This window comes from Lepidochelys kempii, chromosome 10 (assembly GCF_965140265.1).
Source record: "Lepidochelys kempii isolate rLepKem1 chromosome 10, rLepKem1.hap2, whole genome shotgun sequence".
Taxonomy (NCBI): Eukaryota; Metazoa; Chordata; order Testudines; family Cheloniidae; genus Lepidochelys; species Lepidochelys kempii.
In genome coordinates this window covers 70,274,457-70,293,787 of record NC_133265.1, presented here as the reverse complement: position 1 = coordinate 70,293,787, position 19,331 = coordinate 70,274,457, and the positions used below count along the sequence as shown (strand labels likewise).

Here is a 19,331-nt window from a genome sequence, read left to right as displayed (position 1 = left end):
GAATTTCTTTACTTAAAAAAAAATAAAAATAAAGGACTTTCTGAGTTCAGGTTTTGAAGTTGTCATGTGGGGTTTCATTAGCAACTGATGCTTGAAGTGAGCGGTGCATTTGGGAACTCTGGCAATGGGCAAGGTGGTATCTTTCAGACCATGTTCATCTCAAACTGCAAAGCTACTGGGTCCAGAGCAAGGGGCCTGGCTCAGGTCTGAAAAAGCTGCAGTGCAGAGAAGGCTCCTGCTGCAAGGTGGCAGTGCTCTGTCAACCTGCCACTTGAAAGGGATTGCAGGCAGATGAAATCAGGTAGATCAACAGTCCTGCCTACTGAAGGGCCCTGGACCGCTCTGTCTCTACAGCCAAGCAGCCCTCCTGAGGGTTAGAACCTCTCATTCAAAAGCAGCTACTTGCACCCTCATCCCTATCAGTCTGTTGGAGCGCACCCTGATTCTGCTCCTTATGCTGTATAATCCCCTTCTCCTTCCCCCAGTGGGTCTGATGCTCCTCAGAAGAGCACTGCTACCCAGCTTAGATCTACCTCTGCTGGGGCAGCTGAGGTACATATGTGGCACCAGCCCACCTGCCCTCTCAGCTGCTCAAAGCTCTCATTCTGCTTAGAATTGCCCCAGGCAGTAGATAATGCCATTGGTACCCTACCCATCCACAGCAGCACTAGAAATGTCACAGAGAAGCTACGTGCCTCCATTTAATACCAAAGATTCCAATTTCTCACACATGACTGACTCCTGGATTAGGCTGTGCCCACCTTTGGAGTCAGGGCAAGTGCTCTCCCCATTGTCTAGCAACTGAACACTGGCCTAGACACCCTCATCCCAATCTGTCTTCTGGAGATTGCAGTTGGCAGACTTTAGCATATTCTTCTGGCTATATGGTCCTGCTTCTCCTTTTCCAGTCTGCAAACTCAGCCACTGGGCATTCCCAGCAGTCCCTACCTCTGATACAGTACAGTGCCCCTCTCTCACTACAGTCTCCTCCCACTGGTCACCGCCATGACTTGCATAACATGGCCTAAGCTGCCTTCAGCACTTGATGCCCTCTCTCCTGCCCTAGGGCATGTTGCCTTGTCCCACTTACCAGGGACATACTTGCACTACTCATCTGTCCTGTGCAACCTGACCAGCCCACACCTAAATCTATCCAGGACATAGCACCAGGGTGGGGGCTTGGAGGGTGGTATAGACTAGTGTCTCCTTGGAAAGCTGAGAATTCATAGGGCCTGGTTTTCCACAAGGGCCAAGTATCCTCCGCTCCCTCTGCACCATGAAAAGCTATGCCTAAAACATTAAATAATCCTGTGTTAATCCGCACATGCTCCATAAGGGGAAATTCTATGTGCTCTATCGGCCAGAGCTGTCCTGGCTGGAAGGAACAACACATCTTAAGCTCTGGCTGGGAGTGTTCTGCTGCTGGATGCTGCAGTCTTGCCCTGGTTGTACACCATGTGTCTGTTCTCCTTTTGTGTATCAAGTTCTGGTTAAAGTATGTATCTTGCTGGGTCATCTTTTGCCCAGTTCATGCTGTATCCCCCTTCCTTATTCTCCTGCCTGCTCTTTCCCCCACAATCAGAAGATGGCTGGGAGCTTCTTTGTGGAGAGATGATGATTTTGGTGCAGGTTTGGAAAGAGTAGGCAGGAGTGGTGAATGAGTCCCTACATGGCTGGTGCCTTCTACACCATCCGAAAATGTGAATGCTGGCACATCAACCCCTTTCCTTCAGCCTGGAACCACGGTAGCTCCTCTCAGACCAGACGGCGGGGCTGCTGGCTCTTAAATCAGCCTGTCTGAAAGTGGTGAAGAGAGGGAGAAGGCAGAGGTGTCTTAACCTGTTAGGAGCTGGAAATAAATCCAGTCTCCTAATCGCTACTGTAGCCTGAATGTTTGGGAAATGACACCTCTGAAGAGTTAACCACCTGTTGGCTGACCCTACTGCATAGCAAAGCACAGTCAAAACCAGCCAGAGCCCCCTTCATTTGTCGGCACAAAATGCCTTCCTGTGTGTTTCCTTCACTCAGACCATGGTGGCTAGTTGATCCTGTTTCATTTCCCCTGCAACAGGCTCCTGGCTGTGCAGCAGGTCTCCAAAATGTCTTGCATGGCGTGTAAGTGACAGGAGGGGTGGGGAAGTGCCCTCATTGCCTGCCTCTCGACTAGGATTTAGATGCCCCCGTGTAAAATGAATTGTATTTGGCCGGAAGAGGGGTGTCGTGCCCTCTATTGAGTGAGAACCTCTAAACTCCTCAACAATTGCTCTCGCTGACAGTGTCTGCTACAGCTCAAATTCTTTCTTGCTTTGGGCCGAGCTCCTCTGAGCAATGCACTGACCCGTCTGAGTCCAGTGCCAGTTCTTTCTCTGCCGAGGCACTGGCTTAATCCCAGCCTATGTCTGATTGTTTCCCTTTGCTGCGCTGAGGCTTACGGGGTAATCTAGTCATTTAACTGAAAGTAGATGTGAACAGCCCTAAATGTCGAGATGCCTTAAAATGGGGGCGGCATCCTAGCTAAGTGCCAAAAGACTTGCTATCTTCAGGCCCTTGAATCCTCTGCTGATGGGCATGTTATGAGCTCTGTACCTGCTTTGTGGGGAAACACCTTCCCACCCCCTGCAAGGGGCCCATGTTGCAGCATCACTGGCTTGGACTAGCTTGTGCTCTGCTACAGGTTGCTGGCTGTATGACCATGTGGCACAATATCTTTAAGATTGCTGCAGATACCAATCCCCACAATGAACTGGCTGACGCAAATTGAAAGGGGAGTAGTGGCTTCTTACCTGCCTGCTCCTGGCTGCCGCAGCAGAGTTTTGGGCTGTACTAAACCCTAGCAGGCGTGATCCTGTAGTGCAAACCGGGTATCAGTAAAGTAATACAGAACCAAGTCAGTTGACCACTGCCCCATCACCTCCTCAGGAATCCTGCCTGATGCTGATTCTGGGGCAGGTCTGGAGCTTGCATGCACAGATGTGCCGGGAGAATGGGTACTGTTGCTGGGGAAGGCTGATGTAGCCCCAGCCGTCTCTGTTCAGACAGGCCCCATCCTCCCTGCAGCTTCAGAGCAGACATCCTGTTTGGTTTGAGTCTGAGCCAGTGCCCTGATGAATGGACCCCTTGTCAGCATCCTCCATCTCCAACCATTTCAAATGGGCCCCTGCAAATTAAGGGTACTGGTGTGTAGCTGGAGAGCTGAGAATGGGAGGAGGGAAGGAAAGAGGGATTGGGCTATAGCCACAGCTTAACTGTTAGAGGGTGACTATGAAGCCTTTGGACAGAGAGAAACTAGCTTTTCTCCAAGCCACGACTCTCTTCGGGCTCCTCTTGTGCTTGTTGCCTGGAGGCCAATGAAGTCAAAGGGCCCATGATTAAGACTCTTAGTAGTCTGCTGGAGAAGGGAGAATAGGGAGCTCGGGCTCCATGGCACATTCCAGCCTTGGCCTCTCCAGTGAGAAGGGCTGTCAGCACCACTGGTGGGGGTGCTAGCATCAAGGACGTTCCACTGGCTGTTCCTGAGGCAGCCTGTGTCCCTTCTGCTGCACCAGCTCCCCTGGCATCACTGGAGGAAGGTGGAGTGATATCTGCATCCTCTCCTTCTGGGCACAACCTTTCACCAACCCTTAGAAACACCAGTGCATCTAGCCTCTTCCTGGCCATCAATGACACTCCTCGGCCCATTTATGTGCAGTCCCTGCCCCTCCAATGCAAAGGGACCCAAAGCATCCCAGCTGTTGAGCACTTTATTTCTCTGTGTACATATTTCAAACAGCACTTCTTGGGGCTCTCCTGCGATGATGGACTCTGGCTGTGTCATCCACACAGTTGCACGTGATGCTCGGCGCTCTCTCTCTCCACTACCAGGGCCTGTCCTACTGCTTTCCCGCCACACTGCTTCCCTTCCTCAGCTGTAGCCACCTGTCACTAGCGAGGCCTCCAAGTACGCTGCTTTGGATGGGCAAATACTGGCCTTAGAGATCTGCTTTCCCACTGCCTCTCACCCTCACAAACCAGGCCAGCAAGCACAAGGAAAGGCAGGCCCTTTGCAACCACTACCCTACCCAGGCTGGAGGCTAGCAGGGGAGCAGCCATGGTCCAGTGTTCAGGTGAGGGGAGGGGTTAAGCAGTGGTAGTTCTGATTGCCTCTTCTAAGCAGCCTGACCCTCTCTTTCCCCATTCAGTTGCTGCTCTGTCCTCTCCTAGCAGTTTCAGGGCGTACTATGGAGCAGGCCATTTATGGGTTGCTTTCCCTGATGGACAACTGGAGAGAGAGAAGATCCTTCCCAAGACTCAGGGCAGCAGGCCCTGCTGCCTTGTGGGAGTTTGGATGGGTAAAGAGCATGCGTGGAGGTACGCACCCAGAGTTTATCATCACAAGCGGTCATGCGATCAATGCTACAGTAAGGGGGTAGTTAAAGGGCCACCTCTAGTCCTATTGTGTAGGGAAGCAGGGAGGGGATCTGCTTTATAGAGCCGTGTCTTCAGCCTCGATCTGAGGCCCAAAAAGCTTCTCAGCAATGGCTTTGCCATCATATTTGGGCAGGTTGCCACCAAAATCTGCTGGCAGGATGTCAGCATCGATCTCCTGGTAGAAGGACTCCAGCTCCTCCCCATGCACAAAGACCTGGAGTGAGATGGGAAGGAGGGACACAGAGCTGAGCACAGCCACGAGCTCAGGGGCTTTCAGACACACAAAGGGGAGCACATCCTCCTAGACAGCATGCCCCAGTCCTGAGGAAGCCAGATGATGCCAGTTGGATGGCTGGCGTAGGCCCTCAGCGGACTAACCATGAGCCGCCCAAACAGCTCTTCCTTGAGGGGCACTGCAAGTTTATCTTCCCAGCTGGTCCCCAAATGAAACAGCAGCGGGGGTGATCTTAGCACTGTCATCCACCTGGGCATGGTGAGCCAAATGCAGTGAGCAGGTGCCCCCACCACTTCATACACGCCTCCGTGTTCGACCCATTTTCCTACAGGACCCTGTCTGTGCATACCTGGCAGCTCCTGCACCCTGGCATTGCTGGGAAGAGCTCAGTAAAACCCTAACTATGGGCAACACTTCAGCTCAATGGGAGGTCGATAAACCAGGTTTGAGCATGTTTATCCATTTAGCCATTGACTGCGTTTCTCTCATTGTCTGGCAGACTGGCATCAGCAGAGTCCACCCAGGAGCAGAGAAGCCATTAGGCAGAGAAGCAAAAGACATCACTTTATCCCTTGGGTTTTCTTTGCTTTGTCCTGATTTGGGTCAGAGCCTTTGTGTTCCCTGGTCCCACCCCTCTCTACATCTGCAAGGACAGTTCATGCTGGCCCTTCCCCCACACTCACCCTCTCCAGGAGTTTGCTCTTCAGGAAAGGTTTGACCACGTTGTAGGTGGTGGTGAAATACCAAGGCTGGTGGATGAAGTGAATAGCCTTGAATCGAGCTGGGAAGGAGTCCTACAGATCCCAAACCCATACAAAGAGTGTTACATGGGCAGCGTGGGCATGCCAAGAAAGCAGTATGCAGGCGGGGCAAGGCAGCCGTGGCATAGGTGGAAAAAGTCACCGGAGATGGGCTATTTCTTTCCTCCTCTCCTCCTTTTCCCATCACCCCATTCTCTGTTAAAACCCCACTTCTTGCAACCATCTTGAGGGCCCTTTTGTGTTACCCTACTACTGTGCATCCTCTTCTGCCACCGTGCAAAGCCAATTGTGTGCTAAGGTGTTGCTAGGCAGCAGTAGCACCTCAAGGTCCACAGGAGAAATACCTCCCTACAATCTAGTTCTCCTGGCAGGAGCTGCCGGAGCCCCCTCTCTTTGGTCTTATTCCAAGAGCACAGGATCAGCCAAATTCTGGGTGGGAATCTTTGTCCGGCCCAACTAGTATCTCAATGCGGGGAATGGTGGGGATGAACCTTGTGCATGGGACAGGACATCAGCCAGCAAACACAGTAGGGGATGGTGACTTCACTTTCAGAAGTAACTTTTTGGTGGGGCTGAGGGCATGAGAAGATGGTCTTGCAGAATGATGCCAACCACGCTTGCACTGCCAAGCAGGGCAAAGAGCAGCCCAGGGAATGCCATGTCTGCTAGGTGGAGTTGCATCTTCACAGGAATTATGAACTTCTAATGAACCAATGACTTAGGGTACCATTTCTGGCTTCATCCTCCCTCTGCAATGTGCTGCTTTCAGCAAGGATGTTTGCATCAGTCAGCGACTCTTGGCTGCCCAGTGTAGTCCCTGCAGGGAGCCAGTACTGAATGATGAGAGCTCCAGTATGGATTTTACTAGTACAGTCGTACCTGTCTACATAAAGGCATTTTCTATACCTAAAATACCTGAGTGCTGCTATCCTTGGCTTATCCCCTCCTTGGGCCAGGTGAACGCCTCATGGCCCTGCAGATTCCACAGGGTTCGTTTGCCACTGCTTTGAGTCCCATCTCCTATGGGCAACCTAAGCCTGTATCCCCCTCTCATTGCCTACATGGGGGTAGCAGAGGGATAGCTTCACCTGCAGCATATCCACCATCTTCTTGAGTTCGGAGGGTTTGATGCCAGACGCCTGCTGCATGGTGAAGCCCTTGAAGTTCTCAATGATGCAGAGTCCGTTGATCTGGGTCTCTTCGTTCTCCAGCAGCTTCTCTAAGATAACGCAATATGCACGAAGAATCTGAGCCAGAGGAAGAGAGACAGAGGTCATTAACATGCAAGTGCAAGGGCCTGGCCAGGTCCAGCCATTATGAATCCCCTAGCATATTTCCCCAGAATCAGAGTGTTATCCTCAACATCCTGTTCCAGTTCCAGCTCTGCCAATGATATTCTGCCTGCCTGAATTCTCCAGGTTTCTGCCTCACTTCTTATCCACATTATGCGGTGTTGCTGTGTGCTGTTAAATAGCTGCCCCGTTCCACCCTAGAGGCTGGTGCATTTCAGTGCTACATGAGCGATTCCCATAAATACAATTGGGTACCATATGAATCAAGATGGGTCAAGAGAACGTGTAAGTTACACAGTGTAGACTCGTCTCACCTGCTGAGTGTGTTTGGGCAGATCCCTTCCCCTCTCTGTATAATGGGGATAGCAATAGTGACCTTGCTTTGTAAAATACTCCGAGTTCTGCTGATGAAACGTGCTATCTGAATTCTAAGTGTTGTTAGCACTGTGACACCTGCTTCTTATGGCCTGTGGAGTGTGTTCAGGGTTCCCTTGGGCTGGAACATGCTCTAGCCATGCAAGCAGAGATATTACTTAGTAACATCAAGCCTGGGGGAAATAGCTTTGCTTAGACCTTGATCCCCAGAATGGGAGGGGTGGGACCCCCTGCTCTAACTGAGGGAAAGAGGAGCCCGGGATCAGATACCCCTGGGAGTGCATGGGGAGTGGAGCTCTGACATGTCCGAGCAGCACAGCAGAGCTGACCTCGTCAAAAGTGATCTCTTCGTAGTCCCAGTTCTCAATGTTGAAGAGCATCACCACTCGGCCGTATTTGTCCCTGCTGGCCAGGATGCCGGGGTAGCCAGCCTCGATGGTGCTGCGCACGGCCTCGGGCGTCAGGTTATCAAAGAGCTCTGGGTACTGCTGGCGGAAGTTTACATAGCCTGGAGTCAGCAAGAGAGAGAGCGTATGCCAAGGTCCGGGATGAGAACAAATTCCCTTCCCCGATGTCAGCGCCAGGACCAGGCCCTACCCGCAAGCAGCTTGCACTGCGATGAGTGAAGGGCCAAGGAGTCTGGTTCTAGCTGCTGCTGGATCTTGTGTGTTCCCAATGCAGAATAAGGTGTGGTTTTGGACTGCACAAAGGCCCACACCCAGAGCTCCAGACAGGCCTGGTTCATGTCAGCCACAAGAGGTTGGAGCACCCTAAACTCGCTGCACAAGTGAATGGTACTCCACGGGGCAAAGGGGAATCTACTAGCTGCGGTCAGGGCAGCGCCACACTCCACTCAGATGAGATTCAGAAGTACCACCCAGCACAGAACGTTACCCTTCTTTCCTGCTTGGTACTCAAGGATCTTGAAGGTACCCGGTTTGAGACCAACACAGCTAAAAACCTGCTCCAGCCTGGCACATCACAGCTCTCCCCAACTGGGAGCCACAGTTGTCCTTCCCTGGCAGCATATTACCCCATCTCATCTCGAGAGCCCTAGCTGGCACCCCCATGTCCCTCCTCAGTCTCGGGAGCCTGATCAGTGATTTTGATGGTGTAGGTTGTTTCGTTCCTCCGCTGCTGGGTGACTCGCTGCACTCTCCCATAGCCAGCCCCGCCCCCAGCCCCACTTTTCCTGGCATCCTGTAGCCATTAAAGGCTGTCAGGCATGAAATGAGGAAACTCGCCCTGGGAAAATGCCAGTGGACAAAATGCCTCCCTTGCCAGCGGCTTCTGCTTATCTTCCAATCCACTGCCACTAATTACGGCCTCGTTATCCCAGACACAGAAACAAAGGAGCCTGGAGCCAGAGCCAAGGCCTTTGTGGCCACCTCAGTCTGGGGCCACCTTTCCATCTCCCCCTTCCCTCCACCCCAACCTGTCTCGGCAGGTCAGCACACAGAGATGCTTCAGTTGTCACTGCCTGTTGGAATCCTAGGGCAAGAGCTCCCAGAGGAGCTGAGCACCTCACTGCTCCTGCCTGCCCCACACTGGCCTCACCTGCCCCTCTGGCATCATCTGCTTGCCCCACAACCTCCAGTCCTTTCGCCCACCTCTTATCTTCTCCCCTTACATCATTCTTACACCTGGACCCTGGCAGCAGCAGGATACACTGGGGCAAATGGGGACATCAGCCCCACTCCGCAGGGTGTAAGACGGTGGGGATGGATGCTGCATGGAGCCCTATGTCTTACTTGACTGCAGGCCTGGGGTGGGACATGGGCTACTGTTGATGAAAGGGGGATATGGATCTGCCCACATGAGCAGGGGTGCCCTTCCCCCAGCTTGGGGACTAGGGAAGGTTAGTGGAGAGGAAGGGAGTGCTCCACCTTTCAGTAGGTCATAAGCTCTGTTGACGTCGAACTTGCGGGCGCGGATGAAGCGAAGGAAGAAGGAGTCATCCTTTCCTGTCACCTTCTCCGCCACTGCCTTGCACACCTCCTCGCCCCCGCTGCCTCTCTCACGCACCAGCTCCCGGAGCTCCTTCAAGGCCGACTCCCGCTTCTCCTCTGTCTCATTCAGCTCGTCCTTTGCCTAGGGCAGGGTGGAAGGAGATGGGCGCCTGATGCAGCAGTAGCACTGCTGAGAGGGAGCAAGGCTCCCGGACCCAGGACTGCACGGCCAGAACACAGGGTCTCCTGCCCCCGTGGCGCGGGCCCCTGCTAAAGACTTCATGTGCCATTTACTGCTGCTTTACTGGCCCCCAGGCTCTCCTGCTTCAGCTGCAGGAGAGACCAGGCCTGCCAGCCTGTGCAGTCACCCTAGGCCCAGGGGCTCTGTCAGGCCTCCAAGCCTCCCATGAGGGACTGACTCATCACCTGCATTAGTAGCAGCTGCAAGAGGAGTTAGCTTCAGATGCCTGAGCACCAAGAGGCGGTTTTAGGTTTGACATTAGTGAGGGGCTAAGGTACTGCTCATGAAATGGATAACTGGCCGCAGCCAGGCAGAGCAGAGTCCAGCTGTGCAGACTCTCCCCTCGCTGCTCTTTGAATGCCCTTCTGATTAACCTAATCTAGCCAAATGGGTTTCCATGGCACCTCAGGCCTGCCTTAAAGCACCTTCGCAGCCCCACATCTCTGCTGTCCCAGTCTCGGGATTCCACCCTGCCCTGCTGATTCCCCTCCAGCCTGCCTTGTACCTCCCCACACCCCCCCCTGCTCTCATTACTCCCCTTTCTTGAGTATTGTCAGATTGCGCAAAGACGTCTGCTCCCCATTTGCCTGTGTGGCCCCGTGCTGGTTAGAGCAGTGTTGCTCTCCAGTCCGGCAGACCTTGGCTCTGCTCTGGGATGGAGGATTTGGGACGGTGTCTCTGCCTTGCTTGGCAGATTCCATGTCATCGCCTGGCCTGTTCTCTGTGAGTTGGCCTGTGAGCTGTTGGCCACATCGCTCCTCGAGACCCAGATTATGGAGGAGGGCAGCTGTGCCAGTGTAACTGTAGGGGCTTGGTGTCCGTCTCTCATCCTTAAATGAGGCTCCTGTGAGGAAGCTTCCAGACCTGCTCCCTCAGACAAAGGATCCATTGGAGAGGTTTCCTCTGAGATCAGAGCAGATTAATCCCCTTCCTCACTCTGCTGGAGGGGACACATCCTACACCCCACAACTAAGCCTTATCCCCTTCCTCTATTACACCTCCCCTCTGCCTCCTTGTGGCTAAGACTTAGCCACCTGCCTCCCCCATACACTTGTCCCCTCCTCTCTCACTATCCGATGGGTTCGTTTGTGCGGGGCAGCCTGTTCACACTGCCCAGAAACACCGCAAAGGGGTTGCATGTATCCCCTGGCAGGGATGGGGTTAAAGCCCCTCCCCAGACAACCATCTCTCCCTGTGCTCCGCTAACCAGCGGGGGCTCCTGGCAAGGAGCCTGAGGAGCCTCATTAGCAGGCAGCCAAGTGGCAGAGGGGTGGGGTACAAACCCCAGAGGAAGAGGCAACCATGTGAATATATTGTATACAGCCCGGCCAGCCAGAGAAAGGCACTCAGCCCCGGCTGGGTGCTCAGTGGCATCTAGTGGCCAGCATGGTCAGCGGCCTCGTGGAGGTGGGGAATGACTAGGGTCTTGTCTGAGTAATGGGAGCAATGTGGGTCTGGGAACATTGATAGGTAGCAGGGGACGACGAGCAGGGGCAGAGGCTCAGCCTCAGATGGTTCAAAGGAAAATCCATCCTGTTCCCATCTCCTTGGTACCTCCTGCCCTCTCACTTGCTCCCCACCCCCTGGTATGTGACCTCCCCGTGGGCCTGGCTTTCCTGAACCTCTCCCATGCTGCGGCTCTCACCTTCTGAACGGTGTGTGGGGGGACCTTGTCACACTTTCCGAAGATGGGGCCATGGTCCTTAGTGGTGAGTCGCTCGAGTTTGGTGCGAAGGGCTTGCTCCTCCTCGGAGACGATCCGGAACGTTCCAGTCTGGGACCAAAACCACAGCTCGATGAGAAGACATTGCCAGGCTCGCCAGGCCCAGGCTGGGGCTGTTCATGCAGTGAGCCCTGAGAGCAGAGATGCCTACTGTGCCCACGGCAACACATGAGATGCCAGCTCCCTGCGCTGACTTATTCAGCAAAAGTAACAGGGTCGCCATGGGAGTCGCGGGGGGGCTCCCTTGGGCTGGGGGAGGTAATGGGGTCCGTGTTGGCGTTAGCAAGGGGAGGGCTCCCTCAGGCTAGGGGAAGTAATGGGGTCCATATTGGGCTCAGCAGAGGGAGGGCTCCCTCAGGCTGGGGGAGGTAATGGAGTTCGTGTTGGGGTCAGCAGAGGGAGGGCTCTGTTGGGCTGGGGGAGGTAATGGGGTCTGTATTGGGGTCAGCAGGGGGACGGCTCCCTCAGACTGTAAGAAGTGTCAGGTCTTGGTTCTGGTTTATATGGGGAAAGAGGTTGCAATGGGACCTGTGTCAGGGTTGGACAGGGAGAAGGTTCCCTCTGCCATTGTGTTTTGGCTCCTGCACTTATCGTGGGCTGACAGAATAAATCTAGTTTATATTTGAAAGACGCCTTCAAGATCATGAGGTTGGCAAATGCCTTTACTCTGTGCACACAAATCCCCCATTAACCCATGCGATCACCTGGGCAAATGGCATGGTGCGATTTTGTGGGTGCCTTTGAGGAAACCCTGAGGAAACGTGGTCCTTGCTGTCTCACCGTGAGCCACAGGAACTGCTCAGAGAACACACATGGCCAGCTATGAGAGACTTGGTAGTGCTGCCACCCAAAAGTGTCCCCTTCTGTCCTTTTCCAGCTCTATGGAGAATGGGGGTGGGGGTCTGACTGTTAACTCGGGAAACAGAAGGTGCTGGTGACACCCAGGAAGTGTGGGGGAGAGGAAGGCAGGAGGATGGGAGAAGTGATTAGGGTTGGAGGGAAGCAGGGGAAGGAATTTGGCAGCGTGTGACCTCCAGAAGAAGAAAGGGGAGTGTCCATGTACCAGCAACGCAGACACAGGTAAGCAACCGTTTTCATGTTCTCTCCACGGGTACTAATGCAGAGAGTGGACTAGATGATACATCTGAGGGAAAAAAGAAAAGGAGTACTTGTGGCACCTTAGAGACTAACCAATTTATTAGAGCATAAGCTTTCGTGAGCTACAGCTCACTTCCTCAGATGCATATCGTGGAAACTGAGGGAAAGGAACAGAAGGAGACTCTGCCGATTGGAAGGCATGAGATGCACTGTCCTAGGGATGGAGTTCCACGACCACCGCTCCCAAGAGAAGGAGGCGGGTGGTGGTGGTCGGGGACTCTCTCCTCAGGGGGACTGAGTGATCTATCTGCTGCCCCAACCAGGAAAACCGGGAAGTCTGCTGCTTGCCAGGAGCTAGGATTCACGATGTGACGGAGAGACTGCAGAGACTCATCAAGCCCTCGGATCGCAACCCCTTCCTGCTTCTCCACGTGGGCACCAATGATACTGACAAGAATGACCTTGGGCGGATCACTGCGGACTGCATGGCTCTGGGAAGAAGGATAAAGGAGTTTGAGGTGCAAGTGGTGTTCTCGTCCATCCTCCCTGTGGAAGGAAAAGGCCTAGGCAGAGACCGTCGAATCGTGGAAGTCAATGAATGGCTACACAGGTGGTGTCGGAGAGAAGGCTTTGGATTCTTTGACCATGGGATGGTGTTCCAAGAAGGAGGAGTGCTAGGCAGAAATGGGCTCCACCTTATGAAGAGAGGGAAGAGCATCTTTGCAAGCAGGCTGGCTAACCTAGTGAGGAGGGCTTTAAACTAGGTTCACCGGGGGAAGGAGACCAAAGCCCTGAGGTAAGTGGGGAAGTGGGATACTGGGAGGAAGCAGGAGCAGGAGAGCGGGAGAGGGGAGGGCTCCTGCCTCATACTAAGAAAGCAGGACAAACAGTAAGTTATCTCAAGTGCCTATACACAAATGCAAGAAGCCTGGGAAACAAGCAGGGAGAACTGGAAGTCCTGGCACAGTCAAGGAATTATGATGTGATTGGAATAACAGAGACTTGGTGGGATAACTCACATGACTGGAGTACTGTCATGGATGGATATAAACTGTTCAGGAAGGACAGACAGGGCAGAAAAGGTGGGGGCGTTGCATTGTATGTAAGAGAGCAGTATGACTGCTCAGAGCTCCTGTATGAAACTGCAGAAAAACCTGAGTGTCTCTGGATTAAGTTTAGAGGTGTGAGCAACAAGGGTGATGTCGTGGTGGGAGTCTGCTATAGACCACCGGATCAGGAGGATGAGGTGGACGAGGCTTTCTTCTGGCAACTAACAGAAGTTACTAGATCGCAGGTCCTGGTTCTCATGGGAGACTTCAATCACCCTGATATCTGCTGGGAGAGAAATACAGCAGTGCACAGACAATCCAGGAAGTTTTTGGAAAGTGTAGGGGACAATTTCCTGGTGCAAGTGCTGGAGGAACCAACTAGGGGCAGAGCTCTTCTTGACCTGCTGCTCACAAACCGAGAAGAATTAGTAGGGGAAGCAAAAGTGGATGGGAACCTGGGAGACAGTGACCATGCGATGGTCGAGTTCAGGATCCTGACACAAGGAAGAAAGGAGAGCAGCAGAATACGGACCCTGGACTTCAGAAAAACAGACTTTGACAACCTCAGGGAACTGATGGGCAGGATCCCCTGGGAGAATAACATGAAGGGGAAAGGAGTCCAGGAGAGCTGGCTGTATTTTAAAGAATCCTTATTGAGGTTGCAGGGACAAACAATCCCGATGTGTAGAAAGAATAGTAAATATGGTAGGTGACCAGCTTGGCTTAACAGTGAAATCCTTGCTGATCTTAAACACAAAAAAGAAGCTTACAAGAAGTGGAAGATTGGACAAATGACCAGGGAGGAGTATAAAAATATTGCTCAGGCATGCAGGAGTGATATCAGGAAGACCAAATCACATTTGGAGTTGCAGCTAGCAAGAGATGTTACGAGTAACAAGAAGGGTTTCTTCAGGTATGTTAGCAACAAGAAGAAAGTCAAGGAAAGTGTGGGCCCCTTACTGAATGAGGGAGACAACCTAGTGTCATAGAATGTGGAAAAAGCTAATGTACTCAGTGCTTTTTTTGCCTCTGTCTTCACGAACAAGATCAGCTCCCAGACTACTGCACTGGGAAGCACAGCATGGGGAGGAGGTGACCAGCCCTCTGTGGAGAAAGAAGTGGTTAGGGACTATTTAGAAAAGCTGGACGAGCAAAAGTCCATGGGGCCAGATGCGCTGCATCTGAGAGTGCTAAAGGAGTTGGCGGATGTGACTGCAGAGCGATTGGCCATTATCTTTGAAAACTCATGGAGCTCAGGGGAGGTCCTGGATGACTGGAAAAAGGCTAATGTAGTGCCCATCTTTAAAAAAGGGAAGAAGGAGGATCCTGGGAACTACAGGCCAGTCAGCCTCACCTCAGTCCCTAGAAAAATCATGGAGCAGGTCCTCAAGGAATCAATTCTGAAGCACTTAGAGGAGAGGAAAGTGATCAGGAATAGTCAGCATGGATTCACCAAGGGCAAGTCATGCCTGACTAATCTAATTGCCTTCTATGATGAGATAACTGGTTCTGTGGATGAGGGGAAAGCAGTGGACGTGTTGTTCCTTGACTTTAGCAAAGCTTTTGACACGGTCTCCCACAGTATTATTGCCAGCAAGTTAAAGAAATATGGGCTGGATGAATGGACTATAAGGTGGATAGAAAGCTGGCTAGATTGTCAGGCTCAAAGAGTACTGATCAATCGCTCCATGTCTACTTGGCAGCTGGTATCAAGTGGAGTGCCCAAAGGGTCGGTTCTGAGGCCAGTTTTCTTCAATATCTTCATTAATGATCTGGAGGATGGCATGGATTGCACCCTAAGCAAGTTTGCAGATGACACTAAACTAGGAGGAGCGGTAGATACACTGGAGGGTAGGGATAGGATACAGAGGGACCTAGACAAATTAGAGGATTGAGCCAAAAGAAATCTGATGAGGTTCAACAAGGACAAGTGCAGAGTCCTGCACTTAGGACAGAAGAATCCAATGCACCGCTACAGACTAGGGACCGAATGGCTAGGCCAGCAGTTCTGCAGAAAGGACCTAGGGGTTACAGTGGATGAGAAGCTGGATATGAGTCAACAGTGTGCCCTTGTTGCCAAGAAGGCCAATGGCATTTTGGGATGTATAAGTAGGGGCATTGCCAGTAGATAGAGGGATGTGATCGTTCCCCTCTATTCGACATTGGTGAGGCCTCATCTGGAGTACTGTGTCCAGTTTTGGGCCCCACACTACAAGAAGGATGTGGAAAAATTGGAAAGCGTTCAGCGGAGGGCAACAAAAATGATTAGGGGACTGGAACACATGAGTTATGAGGAGAGGCTGAGGGAACTGGGATTGTTTAGTCTGTGGAAGAGAAGAATGAGGCGGGATTTGATAGCTGCTTTCAACTACCTGAAAGGAGGTTCCAAAGAGGATGGATCTAGACTGTTCTCAGTGGTAGCAGATGACAGAACGAGGAGTAATGGTCTCAAGTTGCAGTGGGGGAGGTTTAGGTTGCATATTAGGAAAAACTTTTTCACTAGGAGGATGGTGAAGCACTGGAATGCGTTACTTAGGGAGGTGGTGGAATCTCCTTCCTTAGAGGTTTTTAAGGTCAGGCTTGACAAAGCCCTGGCTTGGATGATTTAGTTGGGGATTGGTCCTGCTTTGAGCATGGGGTTGGACTAGATGACCTCCTGAGGTCCCTTCCAACCCTGATATTCTATGATTCTAAGGAACTGAGCTTCCTGATGGCTGGAGCTGTAGGCTGTAAAGTAGGAAAAGAAATGGGCCTGAAAGGCACCTAGGCAGACAGCATGTTCTCACACAGTCACTGCAGCAGGATGCCAGCCAGTGGGACTTTTCCAGCCTGCTAGATGTTGCACTCTACTGCACTAAGATATTTCGATAGCTTCCATTGCGTGTGAGCTCACGATTGGTGCAGCGAACACTGTGTAAATACCTGCATGGCAAGCCACTAGATCACTGCCCTGACCATTCAGAATAGCATCAGTTTGTGTGTGTGCACATTAACATCAATGCTGAGCCAACCTGACTGCCAACCTTATATCCCCGCCCCCAGCTGGCTGAGAAACTGGGGAGTGAGGTTGTTGTGCACATCACCTGGGCCTGGCACTTTGGAAAAGGAATGTTTACAGCTCAGCTGGCTTTCCCCAGCTCTGTGAGTGAATGGAGAGCAATGGCCCATTCTTGGCCCGAGTTCCCTGTTAGTGCAGGGGAGGGGACGGTGCAGAACTGAACAATGGAAGTACTCACTATTGCAGACATGCTGCTTCCTTATCGTCCACTGGACACTGAAAGAGACAAGGAAGAATCCCACATTAACACTAGCTGGGGAAGCATTTCTAAAGCTTTCCCCTGCCCCAGCACCAGCCAGGAAGCTGTGCCCTGGCCTGAACTCACCCCACTTGCTCTCCAGGAGTCAGGAGAAGGGGTGGAGAATTTGTCTGGAGATGGGATGTAAATGGGATTCGCCATCAGATGCCCAGCTCTCCCCTTCACTTAATTCAGATAATTAATGCCACCTTCTGTCCATGGAACTCAAGCGGTTTTATAAATATTAAGGTTAACATTTGCCAAAATAGCCTTGCAATTTGGGTGTCTTTATTCTGACTCCTGGGGACTGATTTTTCAGGGATGCTGAGGACTCCCAGCTCCTATCTGGGGTTTTGGCAAACTGTATTCTGAGCAATAAGGAGGTCTCAGTGGGCATCACCACAGACCCCCTGAGCTCAGTCAGTTAAGTTCTATCTTGTTCATTCATGGAAGACAGAAACACCTAGTTCCATTGTGGTCAGGAAGCAGATGGAGGGATTCCATGCAGCACAGCTGGTACCAGTGCATGGAGCCAGCTGAGAATTTCATCTGGCAACCAGTCCATAAAGGATCTGGTGAGAGTCACTTTGGCTGTGGAATACTCTAAGCCAGAGGCACCTGATGAAGGTTAGACGGGGCATGGATCAGCGTTCATGTCTTGCTCCCCGTCAGTAGTCGGCCTGGGCTGGGGAAGCTAATGATACAACCAGCGGACCAAATTTGGTGATGAATCCACCTGAGCTACGTTTTGCATACACTAAGAAGAAAGTCAGATTGTCCGAGAGAGGTTTCTGGTGGAGGTTTCACGCAGCTCTGTGGTGCCTCCATAAAGCTAGAAGAGTCTTTCCAGGATGGCCGATCTAATGTCTTGTGCTGCCAGCATTGCCTAGTAGGGTTGGACAATTCCCAGAAAGGTGCCTTCCCACTTCTAATTCTCTACTTGACTCCATGGCTCCCTGTTCTCTAATTCAAGGGTTACAGCTGGTCCGCAAGAGTCTTTGCAGGGACATGAAGAGGAATGCACAGAACCCCCTACTGTAATCTGAAGCGGTATCTTGAGTTCATGCTTTTGTTGTGAGAGCAGCTCTCCAGACCTGCCTGAAGTTTTATGAAGAGCAACAATACGTTCTATTTCTATCAAGCTCTTAATCCCAAAGGACCCAGAGTGCTTTCCAAACTATGGACCTACTTCTTGACTTTGCTGGGGCTGCACAAGTATAAGTGGGAGAAGAACTTGCTCCTCTATCTAGGAATCATTTCATCCCCCATTGACAAGCAGGTATTTCAGTTCTGGAGTACCCTACACAGTGCTGCCAGTGCACCTGGATCCTGAACTGCTGAACCTCCTGCTATTCCCATCCTGAGCCCTTCACTCAGCTCTGTTCTTGGACCTCAAACCACTGGACAGCAAAAAAACATAGCATCTCTTCCATGCATGATCCACTTTTTCAGGTAGAGGTTCCTCAATCCTCTGACAGGCAGATGCATCTGTTCCCCCTTATTGCCCAAATCCTAGCTGTGAAGGATCCTGTTTGAATGCACCAGACAGAAAATAATTCTCCTTGATCAACTTCCACCCACAGACAGTAGGACTCCTTTCATCATGCTTGTTGCCCAGCTCCCTGTTCCCTCCCGGAGGTGGGTTGATGTTTCTGCTTGACTTGACATTCAAGTCCTTTTTTGGAAAGTCAGATCCATTTCCACAGCGGGACAAGAGGTGGTGTTACGGAGGCTATCATATTGCCTGGGAAGAACCAGCAGGGAGAGTTCTGAATGGAGAAACAGACCTTCCCTCTTGAGAACCCAAATGCCCTGTTCCCAAAGCTCCCAGGAGCAGCTGCAGGTAACTTAAGCACTAATGAGCAGCCCAGATGGTCAGCCACTAAAGGTGGCTGTTTGTCAACACACAAGAGGGAGGATGAGCTGCAAACATGAAGGTCTCCGCCAAGCTCCTCTGAGCAGCTTCTGCTGCAGGAGGGAGACTGGCAGGTTGGCAGCAGCACTGCATGGGGCTCTCCATCCTGTAGGACCCCCAGTCCCTCCTGTCAGTGAAGCCAGTCTCTCTAGAGCTGTTTAGATCCACTCCTGTTTAAAGCCACTCAGTCCATTACAGTGCTTTCCCCCTGCCCGTTGTTTATCAGGCTGGGAAGGGAAGGAAGGGGAGCGTCTTGCTCAGGGCATTTCAAACTACAACTGGACTAAGCCCTGGAGAACTGGCTGTAGGGACCAATCCTGGGTTGGCCCCCAGGAGCAGGTAGGGGGCCTGGTTTAACATCTCTGTTACTACGAGCCTGAGCCACAGAGTCCCGAATACTTACCGGGCTGCGAGAAGCCAAACCGTCCTGGAGGGGTCAGCGTGCGCAGTTGGGGGGCAGTGGAGAGGAGACCTGACACAGACAGCGAGGGAGTGAGCAGAGCCGGAGTGGAGAAGGGAGAAACCCAGGCGAAAGCTTTGTAGAGTCACCGGGTTGGGATTAGGCCGTCACAAGGCATCACTCACAGCGGCTTTTTAATTAAGTCCGCTCAAAACAGGCAAGAGACCCCATTAAAAAATACAAAAGGCAGATGAGGAGTGGGAGGGGGAGAGCAAGTGGCCTCTTGGCTTGCGGGGGAGGGGGCGGAGAGAGGGGGGAGCCAGTGGGATCTTGGGCCGATTAGTGAAGCATAAAAGCTTCTTATTGTGTAACTGGGCCTTGCTCATTAGCGTTCGGCAGTGTGGAAAGGGGAGTGGGTGCAGAGGAAGTGGGCAGAGTGCCACTCCCCGCTCCTGCAAAAACTCCCTCTGTGTCCTCTAATGCAGAGAGACATGGCTCCATGACAGCGATCACTGAATAGAGGCTAAGGGGGCTGGGTGGGAGGGATGGATGGGGGCAGGGTACTGGGTATGTTTGTGTCCTCCATGCTC

At 52.2% G+C, this 19,331-nt stretch overlaps 1 protein-coding gene across 1 annotated transcript; it reads right to left on the bottom strand.

Annotated features, from left to right (window-relative positions):
• Window positions 1–3,525: 3,525 nt before the first annotated feature.
• Window positions 3,526–18,983, bottom strand: RLBP1 (retinaldehyde binding protein 1). The gene is made up of 8 exons (XM_073304156.1): window positions 18,745–18,983; window positions 16,367–16,404; window positions 10,906–11,034; window positions 8,957–9,161; window positions 7,400–7,578; window positions 6,492–6,650; window positions 5,326–5,436; window positions 3,526–4,621 (listed from the first exon to the last, which is right to left on the bottom strand). Exons 2-8 carry the CDS (start codon window positions 16,376–16,378, stop codon window positions 4,463–4,465), a joined length of 954 nt encoding a protein of 317 aa, XP_073160257.1. The 5' UTR covers window positions 16,379–16,404; window positions 18,745–18,983; the 3' UTR covers window positions 3,526–4,462.
• Window positions 18,984–19,331: the final 348 nt, after the last annotated feature.